The 19,186-nt window shown below is 39.6% G+C and overlaps 1 protein-coding gene across 4 annotated transcripts in view; it reads right to left on the bottom strand.

Moving 5' to 3' along the window:
• The window catches only part of LOC145675971 (voltage-gated delayed rectifier potassium channel KCNH8-like), a 764,648-nt gene that overhangs the window by 29,457 nt on the left and 716,005 nt on the right, over positions 1–19,186 (bottom strand). For 2 of the 4 annotated variants that reach the window (XM_081746796.1, XM_081746798.1), the window contains exons 9-12: positions 18,596–18,804; positions 14,527–14,776; positions 10,425–10,660; positions 5,350–5,507 (exon numbers count right to left, since the gene is read on the bottom strand). In XM_081746796.1, the coding sequence (XP_081602922.1) occupies positions 5,350–5,507; positions 10,425–10,660; positions 14,527–14,776; positions 18,596–18,804 (853 nt within the window). The remainder of the gene's footprint in view (positions 1–5,349; positions 5,508–10,424; positions 10,661–14,526; positions 14,777–18,595; positions 18,805–19,186) is intronic. The other 2 variants (XM_081746797.1, XM_081746800.1) reach the window with 1 other exon arrangement.

The following is a 19,186-nucleotide window of genomic DNA, read 5'->3' as shown; positions in this document are numbered from 1 at the left end:
TCACCGGGAATCTAACCCGGGTCTCCCACACCAAAGGCGCTTACGCGAACCGCTTAGCCACGAAGAAGCTCATGGAAAAAGTAGAAGATCGACGGATATAGAGGGAGTAGATGAATATATGGGGAAAGAATGGGTATAGAGAAAGATAGATAAATATTTTGGACAAGTAGAAGATCTACGAGTATAGAGAAATACAGGAATATATGGGGGAAAAAGACCGATGGATAAAGGAAAGAGTAGATGAATATATAGGGAAAGTAGAGTTCAGTTCATTGAGTTGATTTTGAATTTAACATCTCTTTCAGCAGCAAGGCTATATGAGACGGGACCTACTGATTAACTCGGAATCCGAGCCACATGAGCTTTCACCGGGAATCTAACCCGGGTCTCCCACACCAAAGGCGCTTACGCGAACCGCTTAGCCACGAAGCAGCTCATGGGGAAAGTAGAAGATCGACGGGTATAGAGAGGAGTAGATGATTATATGAAAAACAAGATCGATAGGTATAGAGAAGGGTATACCAATATGTGGGGAAAGAAGAGGATCGAAGGGTATAGAGAAGGATATACAAATATATAGCGAAAAAAGAAGATTGACGAGTATAGAGAAGGTAAATGAATATATGGGAAAAGAAGAAGATCGACGGGTATAGAGAAGGATAGATCCATGTATGAGGAAGGAGAAGGTTGACGGGTAGAGAAGAGTAGATGAATATATGGAGAAAGAAGAAGATAGACGGGTATAGAGAAGGGCAAACGAAAATATTGGGGAGAAGAAGATCGACGTGCTGAAAGTGCGAGTAGGGATGTAGCAGGGGAATATTATAGAACAAAATACAAGAGGACGAATTGAGATGGAGTTTCTGTGTTTTACCTCTTTGTGTAACACCGAGCTCATGAAAGAAAAATACCTTTTATTAACGTGCACTGCCAACCATGACAGGGGCTGGAAGTCGGTGCATAGGAGTAGGAGTAGCAGTAGTAGTAGGAGGAGTAAGAATAGTAGTAGTAGTAGTTGGAACGGGTTAGAAGCCCCGCAGGGGTTGGTTGGGTTCTGTTCTCGACATGAAATGGGCAAATTAGACTTGCCCAAATTTTTCTGTACATTTTACAATCTATGGATCCGTATAGTAAAACAAGTATACCTCTCCGCGAAATAGTCCATCCGCCTCCACATACAGTGCCGCTTACAACATCGAAAACAACCAGCAAATACAATCACTTTCTGAGCTTTTTCTCTTCCCCTTACCTGACTTTCATTCATTCTTCCTCATAAACAAATAAATTCTCCAATAGACCCGGAAAATTTCCTAAAATTGGTCCCGCGATACATCAGTTAACCCCTTTAAATCAACATTAGTCAATATGGCAGCAAACAATCCTCTGATACGAAAACTATAATACAGGGAGTCCATAAAGTCCTGCAGGAAACTAAAACTCCAAAACTTCGAAACCGTTACGTTTAAGTGTATAAATTTTTGGGGTTGAAAGAAGGGAAGTTTAAAGTTTTGTTCTGGCCACAATGCTCGATAACGTTTGCGCTGGTAATCACGTGACTTAAGATGGCGTCCATTAAAGAAAAGGCACAATGTGTTTTGTGGTTTGCGGAATTTAAAATCTTGCGTTTCAGTGCGGAGAAAGTTCCAAACAACGTATGGGAAAACATCCCCAGCAGAAACAAGTATCAAGAGGTGGTACGAGCAGTTCAAAGAAACGGGAAGTGTGTCAGATTTATCGCGCAGTGGAAGGCCAGGAACGAGTGACGATGTGATTCACACGTTGCAGGACAGCGTAGACAGGAGTCCAATGAAGTCGCTACGTCATTGGAACTGGGAATATCGAAGTCAACGTTACACAAGATCGTACGCAAGAATTTGAAGGTCCGACCCTATAAGTTAAAATTTGTGCACGAGCTGATAGAGGAAGACTGTGACATGAGAATGGAATTCTGTGAGTCAATGCTTACCCGCTTACAAGAAGATGGTAACCTTCTGTCTTGATTTCTGTTTTCAGATGAAGCCACATTTCATTTGTCGGGAAAAGTGAACAGGCACAGCTGCCGAATTGGGGGGTGGAAAATCGACGTGAATTCGAGGATCACAAGCGGGGTAGTCCCAAAGTCAGTGTGTGGTGTGCTGTTTCAATGGACCACATTATCGGCCCTTTTTTCTTCGAGAAAGAGACGGTAAATGGTAACAATTATCTGAACATGCTACAGACATTCCTTTTGCCAGAACTTACTAGGTTAGGCATCCTTAATGAGGTCCACATGCAACAGGATGGGGCACCGCCCCACTATGCCCTTCAAGTTCGACAGTTTCTTAACGAAGAATTTAAGGCGAGATGGATTGGCCGAAGAGGACCCACACCTTGGCCTACAAGATCACTGGCTGTAGGGACACGTGAAGACCAAGGTGTATTCGCAGAAGCCAGCTAATCTGCACGATCTCAAGAACAAAATAACTTATGTGATTTTGAACATTCCAGACGAGCACCACCAACACGCAATTCTTGGTTTGTTTGGACGTGAATGGTGCACAATTGGAGGTTTGGCGATGAACCTTAACTAGCTGAAACTTTGAACCTTTCTGTAAGTACCCAAAAAGTATTTGTTAATACATTTAGTAGTTTCCAAGTTATAGAGTTTTACCTTCCTGCAGGACTTTATGGACTCCCTGTATAAATAACTTTCTTGCTCTTCTTTATGTTTGATTTTTCCCACATTTAAATAGTATCGTTTCCATCTTTAATGCTATCTCTCAATTTGTAGGTCAACAATGACATTTTTACGCCAACATTGTTTCCGGTGGGTTCAAAGCACATGAGCTAAATACGGAACATACGCAGGCGTGTCATTTAGGAGGACAGGAGGAAGCAATTACCACCCAAGGATTTGAGGAAAACATATACTATAATCAATTGTCTATTAATGTACTAGTACAAAACATAAAAGTCTTATATATTGGTTGTGCTCTGCCCCCCTCCCACTTCTCAAGCGAAGTCTGAAATGATGCCCTTGAACATACGTGCAATGGAAATCTTTTGTATTGGCTTATCAATATTATAATGAAAAAGAAAACAATTGCAATTTTCGTTTGTCAAAGTTAATGTAGGTAACAGTTAAGAAAACGTACTTGCAATGAAATAAGATTAAACATCGCACTATGCTTTGTTTGCCTTACAGACATATTGTTTAGAAATAGTTTGGAACCTTACAGTTAGATTGATAGCGGAAATGACGAAATTGCTCTCGACTCATCTATTTCATTCTCTCCTAAGCATTCTCTATCCTCTACTGAGGGCACAGTGGCTCAGTGGTAGAGCGCTTGCTCTGGTGCGTGGGGTCCCTGGTTCGGCCCCCGGCCAAGTAAGCTTGCAGGAGACACCATTGTGTGTGTGGGTTTTCTCGGGGTAGCCCAGTTTCCTACCAATTCTTCCATCATCATCCACTTGTCCCAATCATTATCTCTGTCAGCCTAAAGGTCACAATCGTGGGACGTTAAACTGAAAGATTTCCTCCTTGCTGATTTAGGTCCCGGGTTCAATTCGCTGCACGTGATCTCGGGTTCGATTCCCGGTGGGAGAGCACAAAAAATTAATTTCCCAATCATTCATTTTTACTAAACATCTGTCTCCTCTAGCCTAAGAGGCATAATCTGGGATCTTGAACTACGATTTCATTCCATTTTGTAATCTAACTCCTTTGCATGCGATGCAATGTGGTAAGAACATACCATACTGTATGAATTGATTTTATATGATGGTTTGTGCACTTGTCAACGTTTAAGTTAGTTTTAATTTTGTTAGCTTTAAAACAATGTTAGAAGAATTTAACTTTGGACAACATTGAATTGGTAAGCTTAGATTTGGTTTGGTAAGAATCAGGCCTCGAAAACAATCTGGAAACTGTAGTGCCCGAGGCGACTCGTAGCCTAGGCTCTACGCTACACAAATCATAGAACTGCCTTCCCTCACGTGTGATGCATCGGAAGAATTTGGTACGATTCGTGAAGCTGTCATCCGAACTGGATGGACTAATGAAGGACCAATCATGTTAATGAACATAACACTTTCAATCCCAAGCCCGAGAAGAACTGGATGAGCTAATGAAGGACTATTCATGTTAATGAACATTAACACTTTCAATCCCAAGCCCGAGAAGAACTGGATGGACTGATGAAGGACCAATCATGTTAATGAACATTAACACTTTCAATCCCAAGCCCGAGAAGAACTGGATGGGCTAATGAAGGACCAATTATGTTAATGAACATTAACACTTTCAATCCCAAGCCCGAGGAGAACTGGATGGGCTAATGAAGGACCAATCATGTTAATGAACATTAACACTTTTAATCCCAAGTCCGAGGAGAACTGGAAGAACTAATGAAGGACTATTCATGTAAATGAACATTAACATTTTTAATCCCAAGCTTGAGGAGAACTGGATGGACTGATGAAGGACCAATCATGTTAATGAACATTAACACTTTCAATCCCAAGCCCGAGGAGAACTGGATGGGCTAATGAAGGACCAATCATGTTAATGAACATTAACACTTTCAATCCCAAGTCCGAGGAGAACTGGATGGGCTAATGAAGGACCAATCATGGTAATGAACATTAACACTTTTAATCCCAAGTCCGAGGAGAACTGGAAGAACTAATGAAGGACTATTCATGTTAATGAACATTAACATTTTTAATCCCAAGCTTGAGGAGAACTGGATGGACTAATGAAGGACCAATCATGTTAATGAACATTTACACTTTCAATCCCAAGCTTGAGAACTGGATGGACTAATGAAAAAACAATTATGTTAATGAACATTAACACTTTCAATCCCAAGCCCGAGGAGAACTTGGGCTGACTTATTAATGTAAACGAGTGAATCGTGAGTTTAGTTCGATAGTGTTGTAACATTTCCACGCAATAACAACAATAAATGTAATAGAATTTTGCTATGTATTTCGCTTCCCTAACTGAGAGGAAGCTAAAACTGCTATACAAGGCCAGGAGCGAAAGTGGTTAATTAATAACGCTGTCTGACTGCATTGATGATATCAAATTGTTGGCCGTACTTTATCAATCCATTCAAATACATAAAGATTAAAACTACTGGAAAATAAAAATAGTGAATACTAATTTTTAAAGGAAAACGTAGGCGTCCGACTTCTTATTTCGAGTCGCTGTGAGGCCAAGGACTTTTCATATCCTGTGATAGGATAGCTCTGGTTAGACTACTAAATTTGCTTAACTTTAAAGGTTATACCCTGTTTTTGCTGGGTCAAAGTAAATCTGTACCAAAATGTTTGATGTTTATTGCAGTTTATGATAAATATACATACCTGGGATTGAATTTCGTTTGTCTAAGATTGGCTGCATGGAGCGGCGATCTGCTGGGCGGGGACAAAGGAGACGTTTCACCTTCTTCAGGTACATTCTCGTCATCTTCACTTATCGAAGGCAGGGTTAAGGATGGAACGCCGTTCATATCGGATTCAGCCTTTGAAAAAAAGCATAAAAAACCAATGTTAGAAACGTTATACCTTGATCTATTTTCCATCACGGTAAGAAGGAAGTAGATGAATGCAGAACATGATAAAAATATTAATAGTAAAGAAATTGCTATACAGACGCAATCTGATTTTATTTCGGTGGTAGATATGCTATTTCGGCGGTAGATTCATCTAATCTAATATAAATAAAATAAAGAGTTTGTTTGTGTGACCGTGTGTGTGTGTGGACTGGGGACCAGACGAGTGGATCGAGAGTTACCAAATTTTGGTCACGGAGCGCACCTTGGTTCAGGCCTCAGACCAAGACAAAGCGTTTTCCTTTTTAAAAATTCGAACCAGGGGTGGTCTCAGGGGGCCTTTATCGAGACATGTAAAAGTAGTTGAAAATGACCGATGTTAGTGTCGAATTCATAGTTTTCGCGGTCGCTGAGATCAATGGTGATACTCCCCCTGGCATTGACTTCCAAATACAGCCCCCACCGACTTGGGGCCAGAGGAGTTTTTTTTTAATTTTGAATCAAGGGATCTCAGGGGCGTTTACCGGGATATTTAAAAGTAGTAGAAATGGACCGATATTTTTTTATGTTGTTCAGTTTGTTTGCATAGATATTTTATCTGCCCCATGCGAAGAATGAGTATTTCGGCTAGTCATGAATATGAGAGAATGGGTAAATCATATAGCCAACAGAAGGGATTGTGTTCAGATAACATATTTTATTTTCACGCGCTACCCTAGCCGACTGTTTTAAGTTGGTCGGTGATGCGAGGGTAGATTTACATCGAAGTTGCATCACCCGAGTGTGGCGTAATGTCACGTAGTATTATTATAGGGAACAAAGATGGAACAAAACGGGCCCTACTAGGATTCTAACCCCCTCGCTCGCTGACGCTCGCTCAGCTATATTTCGTGACGTAAGTAAATTACTTTCTATGCATTATATATTAGTACAAGGACAAATGAATATTATTTTTATCTTATTTTAATGATAAAAGTCTTAGGAAAATTTAAAAAAAATCTTTCCTTGAGCCGGGTTTGAACCCACGCGAAAAGCGAGTTTTATTACTAGCCCGTACGCTAGCATGCTCGGCCACGAGGACTGGCAGCAGTTGATTTGTGCTATATGTATGCTAAGTAGCGACAAACGGATAACTTCAACCAATCAGAATTGTATATTTAGCTCGTCGAGCCGTGGCTAGAGTCGAGCGTGATTAGCATTCAGATACTGGTTTGGTTGCCATATCTAGTTTTCTTCACCCATTGCAAATTTATTAGATGTTGGTATCTTTCAAATCGTCTCTATGCATACAGTTCGAGGGAATTCTATAAATTAGGTGAAGTTATCTATTTTTGGCCACCGTTTTATTTATTACCGTTATCTATTTCTGTTATCTATCTATCACCGTTATCTATATGACCTAGTGATTTTAGATTTCCCCCAGGGTGATCTGCAATACATAGGGGTGAACGTAGCACTGCGAAAACATTAATTAGCCATATTGAGCACAATGGGAGATATCCCGGAGGAATTCCATAGCTCCAGAGGGAAATTTAATCTCGGTTCATCACTGTTATGTGTAAGATTATTTCATTTTTCATAAATTTGAAAGTACAGAGTTCTCAAAAGAGAGACTTCAGCACTCAAATTTCTCTTATTTGTACAAATCCTGGATTAAGTTTCTCACTGATATACGGGGTTGCGTCAAAAGTTTCCAGAATTGGTGTTTACTATTGGAAATAATAACTTTGGTGAAAAGTGACATTCATGAAGTCACAGCAGGGCTACTACTACTACTACTACATTCGTGTTTTTACTCCAATCCTAACAACAGTAGTTCCGGTGTTTGAACGTGCAAATAACAGTTCAAAATGACGTAATAGAGCATTTAAACTAAGTATTTAAATCACTATACGGCTTTGCGACATACCTCTGGCTTCACTAACCTTGACCGTCAACCAGTAATACCACCTACAGTGCACGCCAGTTATTCATTCGCGGTATTGATTTATTATAACTTGTATCTAAGATAGGGGAAAATGAATCAAATATGTCGCCTCTAGGTTGTATGCTACCGTAGGCTAGGCTTACCATATTTGGACAAGAAACCCCTTGAGTGCGAGGTCGGAAGTGGAATCTCTAGTAAGGCTCATTTGAGAGTATAGTGTGAACAGTGATGACAGGAAAAATATTAGCTGCTAATGACTCACCATACGCATCAGGGGGCGACAGAAAATACGTGTCCGGGGGTGCAAAGATCAACCTTCTATGGGATATATGTATTACACTTCACAAAATGGACATCGTCGACATTCACGAAATGTTCAAAACAAACTATTAACTTGCATCATGAACACCAACTGAAAACTGACGCGCCACAGTGATCACAAATGTTCGCACCATCAAGATCGAAGGCGAACTCCTTGGAAGTTACAAACCGTTCAGGGCCTTCAGCTAGGTATTCACTCTTAAAGGATGCAACGGGGAGATGAGAACTGATGGAATGTGATGGCATCCGTTACACCAATATGATTCTATATGCATCCTTTAAGTGTGGATACCAGCTGTACGTCCTGAACTGTTTGTAACTCCCAAGCAGTTCTTCTTCGATCTTGATAGTGCGAACACTTGTGATCACTGTGGCGCGTCAGTTTTCGTTCGGTATTCATAGTGTAAGTTAATGGTTTGTTTTGAATATTTCGTGAATGTCAACGATGTCCATTTTGTGAAGTGTAAACATATATCCCATAGAAGGTTGATCTCTGCAACTCCCGGACACGTATTTTCTGTCGCCCTCCTTATGCACATGGTGAGTCATTAGCAGCTAATATTTTTCCTGTCATCATTGTTCACACTACACTTTTAAATTAGCCTTACTAGAGATTGTACTTGCGACCTCGCACTCAAGGGGTTCCTTGTGAGATACCAAAATGTGGACACGCTCCATCTGGATAACTCTTTACATAAACATTAACTTTCGACACACGAACCATAAGTTTTAACTTCTACTTTCAACTTTGCTTTTAATATATTATGAAAAATACATTGAAGAGTTAAAAAAAAAAACAATTAAACAAGAATACTTACATAGCATCATGTTGACTTTGCCTATTCATATTTTTTGGATCAAAAGATCCAATATATTTCAATCAAAAATTTCCTTGTAGGCCTTATATCTGGACAGCTACATGTAATATCTCACGTGATACTGTATACAAACAATACTTTACGCTTGTGTTTACAAACTAAATGGTTTTACGTCGGGATACTACGCACCACGTGGATTCACTACAACCAGCAGACGACGGACTTCTGACTCCTCCTACGAAGCAGACGATGACATCGGAGCAGCAGCGCCACCACCACCTGGAGGCCTATAAATTCGGCAGCAACCAGCGGACCAGCACCAGTTCTCTGGTGTCCCTCCTACGGTTTGCCACGGAACATTAGGTGTAACCTAATCCCAAGCCTCTAGGCTGCCACAGTACTCTTGGCTATTCCTCTCATTCTGCTTAGCTTGCTACGGGGCTCTGTTGGGAATCCTTCCCAGTTGCTTAGCCTGTTACGGAGCTTTGTGACTACTAATCTCCTCACTGCTTGCCACTTCCTTTCGCCACTCTGCTTAGCCTGTTACGGAGCTCTGTTAGGAATCCTTCCCAGTTGCTTAGCCTGCTACGGAGCTCTGACTACTAACCTCCTCACTGCTTGCCATGGAGGTTTGGGGATTCCTTTCGCCACTCTGCTTAGCCTGTCACGGGGCTCTGTAGAGATCTTGTGTACGAACTCACGGTCAAGGACCACCTATTTTTAATCTAACAAATTTAGGGGAGAATAACATCGCAGTATTTCTGTAAATACTATTATTTAGTGAATTTTATAATAAAAGCCGGTAGTGGGCGTCGATTCCGGACACTCATTTTATTACCATGCTCTACCTAAATCCTATATGGGACAGAGTTATACAATATAGTGTAGCCAAACCCAAACTATTATTTAACTCAGTGTGATGTGCTTATTCCGTAGAAAATTCGAAAACTCGATTTAGGGACCGTTCAAAAATTTTGTGGTCCCTAATCCAAAAACTAATTATTGGTTAAGATCGCAACCTTTTGATGCATATTTTGGATCATTCCTAAAATTGTTGGTTAAGATCGTAATCTTTTGATCCATTTTTTTGATCATTCCTAAAATTTTTGTTAAGTAGACGATCATTTTTGTAAATAATTTCTTCTTTGAATATAAGTAGCCAAACATACTTTTTCACTTGGAATATGTGAAAATGAATTAACAATACACTTGAGCTGAGGAAAGCACATAAATTACGGAATTTTGGAAAATGTAAATGAACGGAAATTTTTACTCCAAGTACGGGTATGCCCGCATAAATGCTAACAAATAGTAATTATACCCTAGGCTCTTGCCTACTCACCCTAGGAGCTAAGTCAGGCCTGAGTAATCTGGTAATGATATTCTGAAATAAATTGTTACGAAGCGATCCGCATAAATGCAAACAGTGGTTACTATCCTAGGCTCTAGTCTACTCAGCTTAGGCGCTGATTAATATGGTAATGATATTCTGGAATAAATTGTTACGAAGTGATTCGCATAAATGATAATAAATAGTAACCTCTAGCCTACTCAGCATAAGCGCTAAGCCAGGCCTGGGTAATCTGATAATGATATTCTGAAATAAATTGTTGCGAAGCGATGTACATAAATGCTGACAAATAGTAGCTCTACCCTAGGCTCTGCCTACTCAGCAAAAGTGCTACATCAGGCCTGTGTAATCTGGTAATGATATTCTGAAACAAATTGTTATGAAGGGATCTTTTAATTTACAATATTTACATCTACTGTGCAGATTTAAATTTGATTTACGAAGTTTAAAAAATTGAAATTATGACTTACCTCTGCTTCGTATCCCTCACGAAGATTATACGTGAGGTCATGTTGAATGTCATGGGCAAACTCCTGCTGGAATTCTGGATATAGCCTCAACACGTCAACCAGTCCCTGAATATTGATACACTTAAGATCACAATAGGTAAGGGCTTTCACATCACAACTTGATTTCACAACCATGTCATTACCGTTCGTAGGTTGAAGGTGAACACTAATATCTGATCCAACGAGGTCTCCTTTACCTAAAAGAAATACAAGATAGATGGAGTTGTTATAGGGCTCCCAGTTACACATAATAACTAAGTATATTGCTTTCATAAAATGCATTAAAAGGAGAAAACTTATCTTGCAGAGAAAATGAAAAAATGAAATGAAATGAAATCTTTGAGTTTTACGTCCAACGCTTATGCAGGTTAGACTAAAGGAGACGGTGATTATGAGAAATGAATGAAATGGTGGAATGAAGAAAAAGGGAGGAAACGGGAGAACCCCGAGGAAACCCACGCACACGGTGTTTGTCCACTACAAAGTTCACTTGGCGGGGGCTGGGATCGAAACCGGGACTAACAAGTAAACGTATATATGATTGCCAAGAAAATCCGATGCAAACATACGGCATCTAATTAAGCATGAAATGAAATGGAGATCACCAAACTTAAGCTGCTATGGACCATATGGAGCGGAGCTAGGGAAGAGAAAACTGTGAATGTTGCAGAAATGAGAGGAAGGCAGTAATAACGGTGAAGCTGGATATCTTGCAAAGAGTGAAGGTAAGAAACCAAAATTAACCTACCGACCATGAGGACAGATAATTCTTTATGATCTATATGCAACAGAAATCTATCCTAAACAGAAATAGTGTATGGAACCGGAACAATGAGATTCCATGGTAAACATTTCATTGTGAAAAAAATGAAAATTTTAAGTTTACGTTCCACAGTTATGCTGGCTAGGCTAAAGAAGACGGTGATGAAAATGAATGAAATGGTGAAATAAAGTCAGTGGGAGGAAACGGGGGAACTCAGAGAAAACCCACGCACACGGTGTTTGTCCACCAGAAAGTTCACTTGGTGCGAGCTTGGATCGAACCAAGGACCCCATGCACTAGAGGTGAATGCTCTACCACTGAGCCACCGCGGCCCCAAAGTTCATTGTGTATAGTATATATAACAAAGGAAGAACCCGCATATTTGGCACAGACATGCAAACAAAACATGACGTATGTGCTACAAAATAAAGAGAAATGTAGTATAATACGATATACTATGGAACGTAGAGAACAGAAGTAAAGGGGGTGTGCGTACCTAGAAAGTGCGCAGAGAGTGTTGGACGTAAAGGCGCAAGACGGAATCATGCTAAAATTTGGAGTGGTAGAAGCGAGTGTGAGTGATTATTGGTGCTTGTGTATAAGGATTTGATCATGAATGTTAGGTAGTATTAATGGAAGCAAAGTGCGGTATGTACTCTGGAGTCTGATAAATAAAGTGCATCAGATGTGCACAAAGTGCTATAAGCTGTAGTTGTGAAGTTATTAGAGGATGTGTTTGGTATCTTATAGGAAACCCCAACGCGGGAGGAACGTCTTGTTGCAGAATAGATTAAAACGCAGCTGTGTCAGAAAGAGGTTATTGTGGAAGATTTTAACACACTAATGATAGATGCACAGATGTTGAGAATATTGAAAACACATTTAAACTTTAATATTTCTACCTGAAGCTCTTTTCAGAGCTTAAACTATTCATGTCCAGATATTGTACAGGGTGCCCGAAAGGTTGTATACTTTTCTTATTTCATGGTGTCCAGTGTGAGAAGAGAGGTGTCAGTTACAAGGATTGCCGTTAGATACTCCAAGTTTTGATTGGAATACCCGCAGTTCTCAAGGCCACATTTTTTCAAAATGGCGCCCACACAACAATAGAAGGTATTTTGTGCTTTTGATACGCAAATATCACAGTTCAACGCAACTTTCGGACACAGTTTGGGGTCGATCCACCTGACAAGAACTCCGTTTCAACGCCAAAGTCAACAGACATAATGTTCGAATCTGGGGTTCAGAATATCCTCGGCAAATCACTGAGCCTGTCAAGAGATTCTCCAAAGCTGAACGTTTTTGTTATTTGCAGGACGAAGCTTTATGGACCATTATTTTTTGTTGAAAGATCTGTAACGGGGCACGCATAGCTTGACTTGCTCTAGATGTGGTTGACACAACAACTTAAAGAATACTCCCGAGATTTCATTTTCCAACAGAATGGAGCTCCACCCCACTTTCATAATGACGTAAAAGAGTCTCTGAATAAATATCTCCCACAGCGTTGGATAGGTCGCACTGGTCCTTATGATGAAGCGTTGTTTTGTTAAGATGGCTTTCGAGGTCTCCAGACATGACACCATGCAACTTCTTTTTATGGGGCTTTGTCAAAGACTGCGTGTTTCACAATTGCCTCGAGATCTGACGGAGCTGCGAGAGCGGATAACAGAAGCCTTCGCTGCCCTTGCAAGAGACATGTTGATTTGAGGACAGGAAGAAATGGACTATTGACTAGATATCTGCCGTGTCATGAAGGGCGTCCATATTGAATCTTTGTAAGATAGGTAAAAAAGTATATATATATATTACCTTGCTTTTGGTATGTAAAGGATGGTAATATATCAGGGGGCTCGAGAATTTTTTTTGAAAAGAAAGAAAGAAAGAAAAAGAAAAGGTGCGCACCTACTCGCAACCATAGATAGAGAATTTCAGCTCTTAATTGTTTAGTACATGTTCGAAATGTATCCAGGAACTCATTTCATGTAAAGCAGTGGTTCTCAAAGTGGGATCTGCGGACCCTTGGGTGTTTGCGGGACCTAGCCAGGGAATCCGTGATGCCTAAAAATTGAAAATGTGTTGTAATAAAATGGAACTCATAATTGTTATGCAAGAAATATTTTTAAGATTAAGAAACTGCAGTTATGGGCAGTACGAGTGCAAAACAATAACTATTCATCATTTCCAGTGCTCAAGGATTTAATTGATTCTTCAGGTGAAAAATTCTCTGCTGAAATGCACAAAACACTTGTAGAACACTTGAAAGCATTAGCTGTAAGTTTTCGAGAATATTTCCCTGTCCTACAACCTGAAAATTCTTTCACTAATGCAGAAATCCATGATATACAAGGTATGAACCTCTCCAACACAGAACAAGAACAGCTATTGGAACTATCCTACGATACTTCATGGAAAAAAGTTTTCAAAGAAAATGAACTTTGTAGCTTTTATTTGCGTGTGCGTTGTGAGTATGAAGAGTTGTCTAAAAAGGCATTGCAACATTTGATGCCTTTCCGTACCACTTACGTATGTGAGCAGATCTTTTCTGCTCTTTGCGGTATTAAAATCTTAAAGCGAAATCGTCTTAATGTGGAATCGGATCTAAGATTGACGGTGACAAAATTTATTCTGGATTTCAATGCAATTATGGAAAAAACATAAAGAATTTGATTCCTCACATTAGTGATTCCACATTTGTGAACATTGTTTATCAAGTGGATTTCCTTAAAAAAAAAAAAAAAATAAAATAAATAAATAAATAAATAAATAAATAAATAAATAAAACCAGTCTTGAAAGTTACTGTATTTTCAATTGAAATTTCGTTCACTAGGAAATAATCATGTATCTTTAGAATAAATTACTTATTGTATTATTTTTCTTGATATCTTCCTTCTCAGTGGTAATTCTAATTAGTATATATTTTTAATACCATATGAAATTTCAGATAGCATTGCAAGGTGATCCGCAGATCACTTTCCGAATAAACAGGGGGTCCACGTTATCGAAAAGTTTGAGAACCACTGATCTAAAGGATAAAGCTCATCTTACTATAATTATACTGAGAATTATACTTGATAGTTTGCAGTAAACAAACGTCAAAACTTCATTTCTCTTTTTCTCACTCTTTTTCCGTTTTCGTAATTAGTTTGAATTAGTTTGGATACATTGGAGGTTATTGTACTGTCTCCCACGGTGTATCCGCGAAACGTACAAGTAAACGTAAATATACAAAACATTTCTCATCAGTAAGAGAGAAACAGAGAAAAAAAAACAGTCTAATATTTCCTGATTAAACGTACCTAGAATAGCCACTACCATTCCATTTTGAACAACCTCCATGGATCCATTACAGAGGTAGTAAATGTACTGAAGAGCATCTCCCTTGTGGATGAGATATTCTCCAGGAGCACAGAAGTTTGTCCGTATGTGCAGAGACAACAGCTTCAAACACCCTTGCGACGCCGTCTCAAAGATTGGCAGCTGCAGAATCTCTCGGTGAAGATGCATCGATACATCGCCTCGAAGCTCTTCAGGAAATTCCTTGAGAGTCTGGAAATATAGGGTGAAAAAAAAAAGAAAAGAAAAGACCACAATCAGCTCGTAACCTCTTACGAAACCACTTTTAGGCATTCGTTTGTTTATAGAAGTATTCAACATTTTGAAATGATAAGGCAATTTATATGTTTTGATTGGTTATCAAACAAGCTGAAACAATATGGTTGGGCAGAAAGCTAGACTATACGTTGGTCAGTAGCTAGAAGAGCCTATGGGTGCCTAACGCATTTCAACCACCTTCAACCGTCTCTGAACCTTTCCGTTTTCTGTTTAGATAAATATACGTGAAACTAAGCAGTTGAGAATTGATGTACTTGAGTCACCCTATCTTGCTCCCTCTGTTTTGGTATTCTGGCTAAGGGCCTGGTTTGATCCTAGTCTGAAGGTAAACTTTCAGTCCTAGGTTCGACCGTGTAACCTCATGGTGGGCAACACCATGGTAGCAGGCTAATTTGAAATACTTTCATACTCCTCCAGTTTAAATTGCTCCAGTCATAATTGCATATTTTACTATCATCGGTTTGTATTTCTCATCAGGTTTCTTTAGCATGCAATGCACAGCAAATACAGAACGTGGACATTGAAACACTCTCTGTATTTTATTATTGAATACTCGTACGATGGCCGTTTGGAAAGTTTGCTGTAAGCGTAGTTCTGGGTTGCATCCCCTGTGGGAGTTCTTGCCTTAAGTACAAACCTGAGAAGTGCTGTTTTTTCTTGGTCAAATGGCGCATACTTTCTGTACAAGTGATCTACTGTTCCATCCCCGATAGTAGCAAAATACATTAACTCGTTGTACGTACAATTGTATTTCTAAAAGTTTCCAGCCTCATAATGAAATATCGCTCCACTGGTTATAAGCCGCTCATGGCAACAAATAATGAAACAAAATAATGTATCAGTTTGAACGGTCTAGCTGCGTCAGTTCTTTGGAAGCAGTTATTTGAATTAGTCTCCGTGCGTTGAGCTCGTCTACTGCATGGCAATCTTCCAGTCTATGTGTCATATAGTGCCATCTATGGAAGAAATAATGTATCAGTTTGAACTGTCTGGAGGTTTCAGTTCTTTAGAGGTAATCATTTGAATCAGTCGCTGTGCGTTGAGCTCGCCACTGCATGGCAAGGAAGAAATAATGTATCAGTTCCAACTGTGTAGGTGCGTCACTTTGTTGGTGACAGATATTTGAATCGGTCGCTGTGCATTGAGCTCGCCTACTGCATGATAATGTTCCAGTCTATATGTCATATAGTGCCATCTATGGAAAAAGTAATGTATGAGTTCCAACTGTCTAGCTGTGTCAGTTTTTTGATGAGAGACATTTGAATCAGTCGCTGTGTGTTAAGCTCGCCTACTGCATGCTAGTACTCTAGCCCACTCGGTTGATGTTGCCAACGGTAAAGTGCTATTTCTAGGCTGTAAAGTGCATCAAAGCCACAGTGTTTCACAGCACTCTTGGCAATAACAGCCGTATGGACTGGAGCATTGTCATGCAGTACGAGAACTCAACGCACAGCGTCTGATTCAAATGACTACCTGCAACGAACTGACGTAGCTAAACAGTTGAAACTAATACATTATTTCGTCCATAGATAGTACTATATATCATATGGGTTGGAACATTGTCATGCAGTAGGCGAGCTCAACCCACAGCAACTGATTAAAATGACTGCCTCCAAGAACGTACGCAGCTAGACAGTTCAAATTGATACCGGTACATTATTTTTTCCATAGATGGAACTATATACAATTTGAACTAGAACATTGTCATGCAGTAGGCGAGTTCAACACACTGCGACAGATTCAAATGACTGCCTCCAACGAACGTACACAGCTAGACAGTTAAATCTAATACATTATTCCGTCCATAGATGGCACTATATGCCATGAACAGCTTATTACCCGTGGTGTGATATTTCATTTTCAGGCTGGAAACTTTTGAAAATGCTCTCGTACTTTTGTAAAAAGGAAAAAAAATCTTTGTAACCTGGAGGCTATGCAAACCCGCACGAACTATCTGTTAGATTAACTTCTCTCTTGGAAAATTTTGAATCTTGTACCTTCGAATGCGCATTTCAAGTACTGTGAAGCCATTCGAAGGAAAATGTACAAATGGGCAACAAATATGCCTTGTTATTTTACATTTATTAAATTACGTATAAGTCGATTTGTAAAGTATATAGTGTTCTCTAGCGAAGAAAAGTTACTAAATTTAAAGAAGTGTTGTAATTTACTTGAAAGTGGTTTCATTGTGCAATTGAAAGTATTTATGGCATAGTGGAGCTTTGTAAAATTCCATAAGAAATGTGAATGAAATCTGGAGATGTATACCTGGAGATGTATATCTGGAGATGGGTCCGGTAGAGGGGGTGAAGAGAAAATACAGAGTTCATGTTATTTTCGTGGCCAACATAGAATCTCTAATTCTGCGGCTAACAAACAGTATTTGCTAAATAAACAGTGGTTAAAAGTCAATATGGATCGAGATGTGGTCGAAGTGGGATGGTGTGTAGCCTAAGATTTTGGTGAAGAATTAATCGATGTTTTTTTATTGGATACTGAAAGCCAATGGCGTACCCGCATCGGTTCATGTGACATCACTGACGTAATGTAATGTACAGTCTGGTCTTAGAGTAGTACCCGTAGTTGCTGGGAAGAACGAGATGATGTTGGGAGTGCTGCGTTCACCCAGGATTGTAAGGACAATTTACCAGCTACTCGAAAGATGGACTTGACTCAAAACCCGTACAACCAGTGGTGTATTTAGGGGGCTTCCAGGCTTAAGCCCTCCCCGAAATCTTACTTACTTAGTAAAGTAAATGAAATATCTTGGAGAATTTTCACATTTCCAGACAAAGCCCCCTCCTCCTCCGAAACAAAATCGTAAATACGCCACTGCGTACAACAATGATGATGTGAGTAGCGACGTGTTGACCACAAACATTTTCCAATATTAAAAGGTCGGCTGATCATCTTAGGTCATATCCATCTCTAGCAGAAAGTCGTGGCCTTAAAAATGCAGCTACGGTTTTCCACGTGCTAATTACAGAGGAGAGCTCCATATAAGTGCACATAGAACTGATTTCCTTCCCCTCTAAACTACGGTACAAAGACATAGTGTTGTACATTTGCTGACGTCATCACTGATGTCAAATGAAACGAAATATTTCAGTTTAACGTCCCACGATTTTGCCCTTTAGGCTAAGGGAGACGATAGTTAAAACAATAGAATGATGATAGAATCAGAAAGTGGAAGGAAACGGAAGTACTCAGAGAAAACCCACGGGCACGATGTTGTCCACCACAAACTTACTTGACCGGGGATCGAAACAGGGACTCCCACGCTCCAGAGGTAAGCGCTCTACCACTTAGCCATTGGTACATGGGGTCTCGGGTTCGATTTCCAGTAGAAGAGCATATTGAGTCCATTAAGAATATTCGACCCTAACTCAAACTGTAGATTAACGTCTCACATAGTCTCGATGCTGAAAAAAGGAACGTTAACGTCAACAAACAAATAAAATATGTGACTTGTTTCAGCTTAAGACCGAACCATTGTGGTAGGAACTGTAAGCTAGTTTTGGGGTATTCAATATATCTGGTCTAGTAGTTTTTGAGCAAAATAAATAAAAACACATATACATTCACACATAACAATTTCGAGTAATAGGGTTTAGTGTATATTTAATCTGTGTGTATTAATTTTTCTTTTTAATTAAGAGAATGAACTTCATGCAAAAAGGAAGGTTTTAACAAAGAAAATTAAGAATATTATGTATTAAGTTGTCCGAGAGTATCCAGCTAAGATCAACACACCTCTCTCACCTCGTGAATATCTATGCCATGGTTGAGAGACCACATCGTCTGGAAATAGTCTTGCATTCGCTGCTTCAGTTCTTTCGGAATTTGGTGGAGGGTCAAGAAGTCTTTTAAGTCCCTCCATTTTGTCTGGTACAATGATCGGCGAGAGTACATCCTCTGGATAATGGCCGTCACGTTACCGAACACCACAGCATGCATTAAGGCTGAAAGGAAAATAAAATAGATTCTTTATTAGTTGCACACGAAAACATACTATTAATGTACAGCGTATTTGACTAGGTAAACACAGATTTGTAGTTTACAAATAGTTATAATTATATGTATAGCATATGACATGCACAAAGTTTGATGGTTTTCCTTACAAGCATCAGATGCATACAAAACTCAACAGAAGCACTTTGTCAAATGCTTTCTTCAAGTCGAATAAAATGAAACAAAAAGGGTTGCAGAGCTGGATTATGTGAAATTAGTCGAACAAAGAAATTGATCAATCAATAATATAAAAAGCTGAAACCCCTTCGTGGCAGTTATTGGTTTTGTAATTTTGAATGAAGTCGTTTTGCGAGAATGCTTCGTGTGGAGTAC

Source organism: Thermobia domestica, chromosome 18 (assembly GCF_964235325.1).
Source record: "Thermobia domestica chromosome 18, izTheDome1.hap1.1, whole genome shotgun sequence".
NCBI lineage: Eukaryota > Metazoa > Arthropoda > Insecta > Zygentoma > Lepismatidae > Thermobia > Thermobia domestica.
This window is presented reverse-complemented; position numbering and strand designations above follow the sequence as displayed.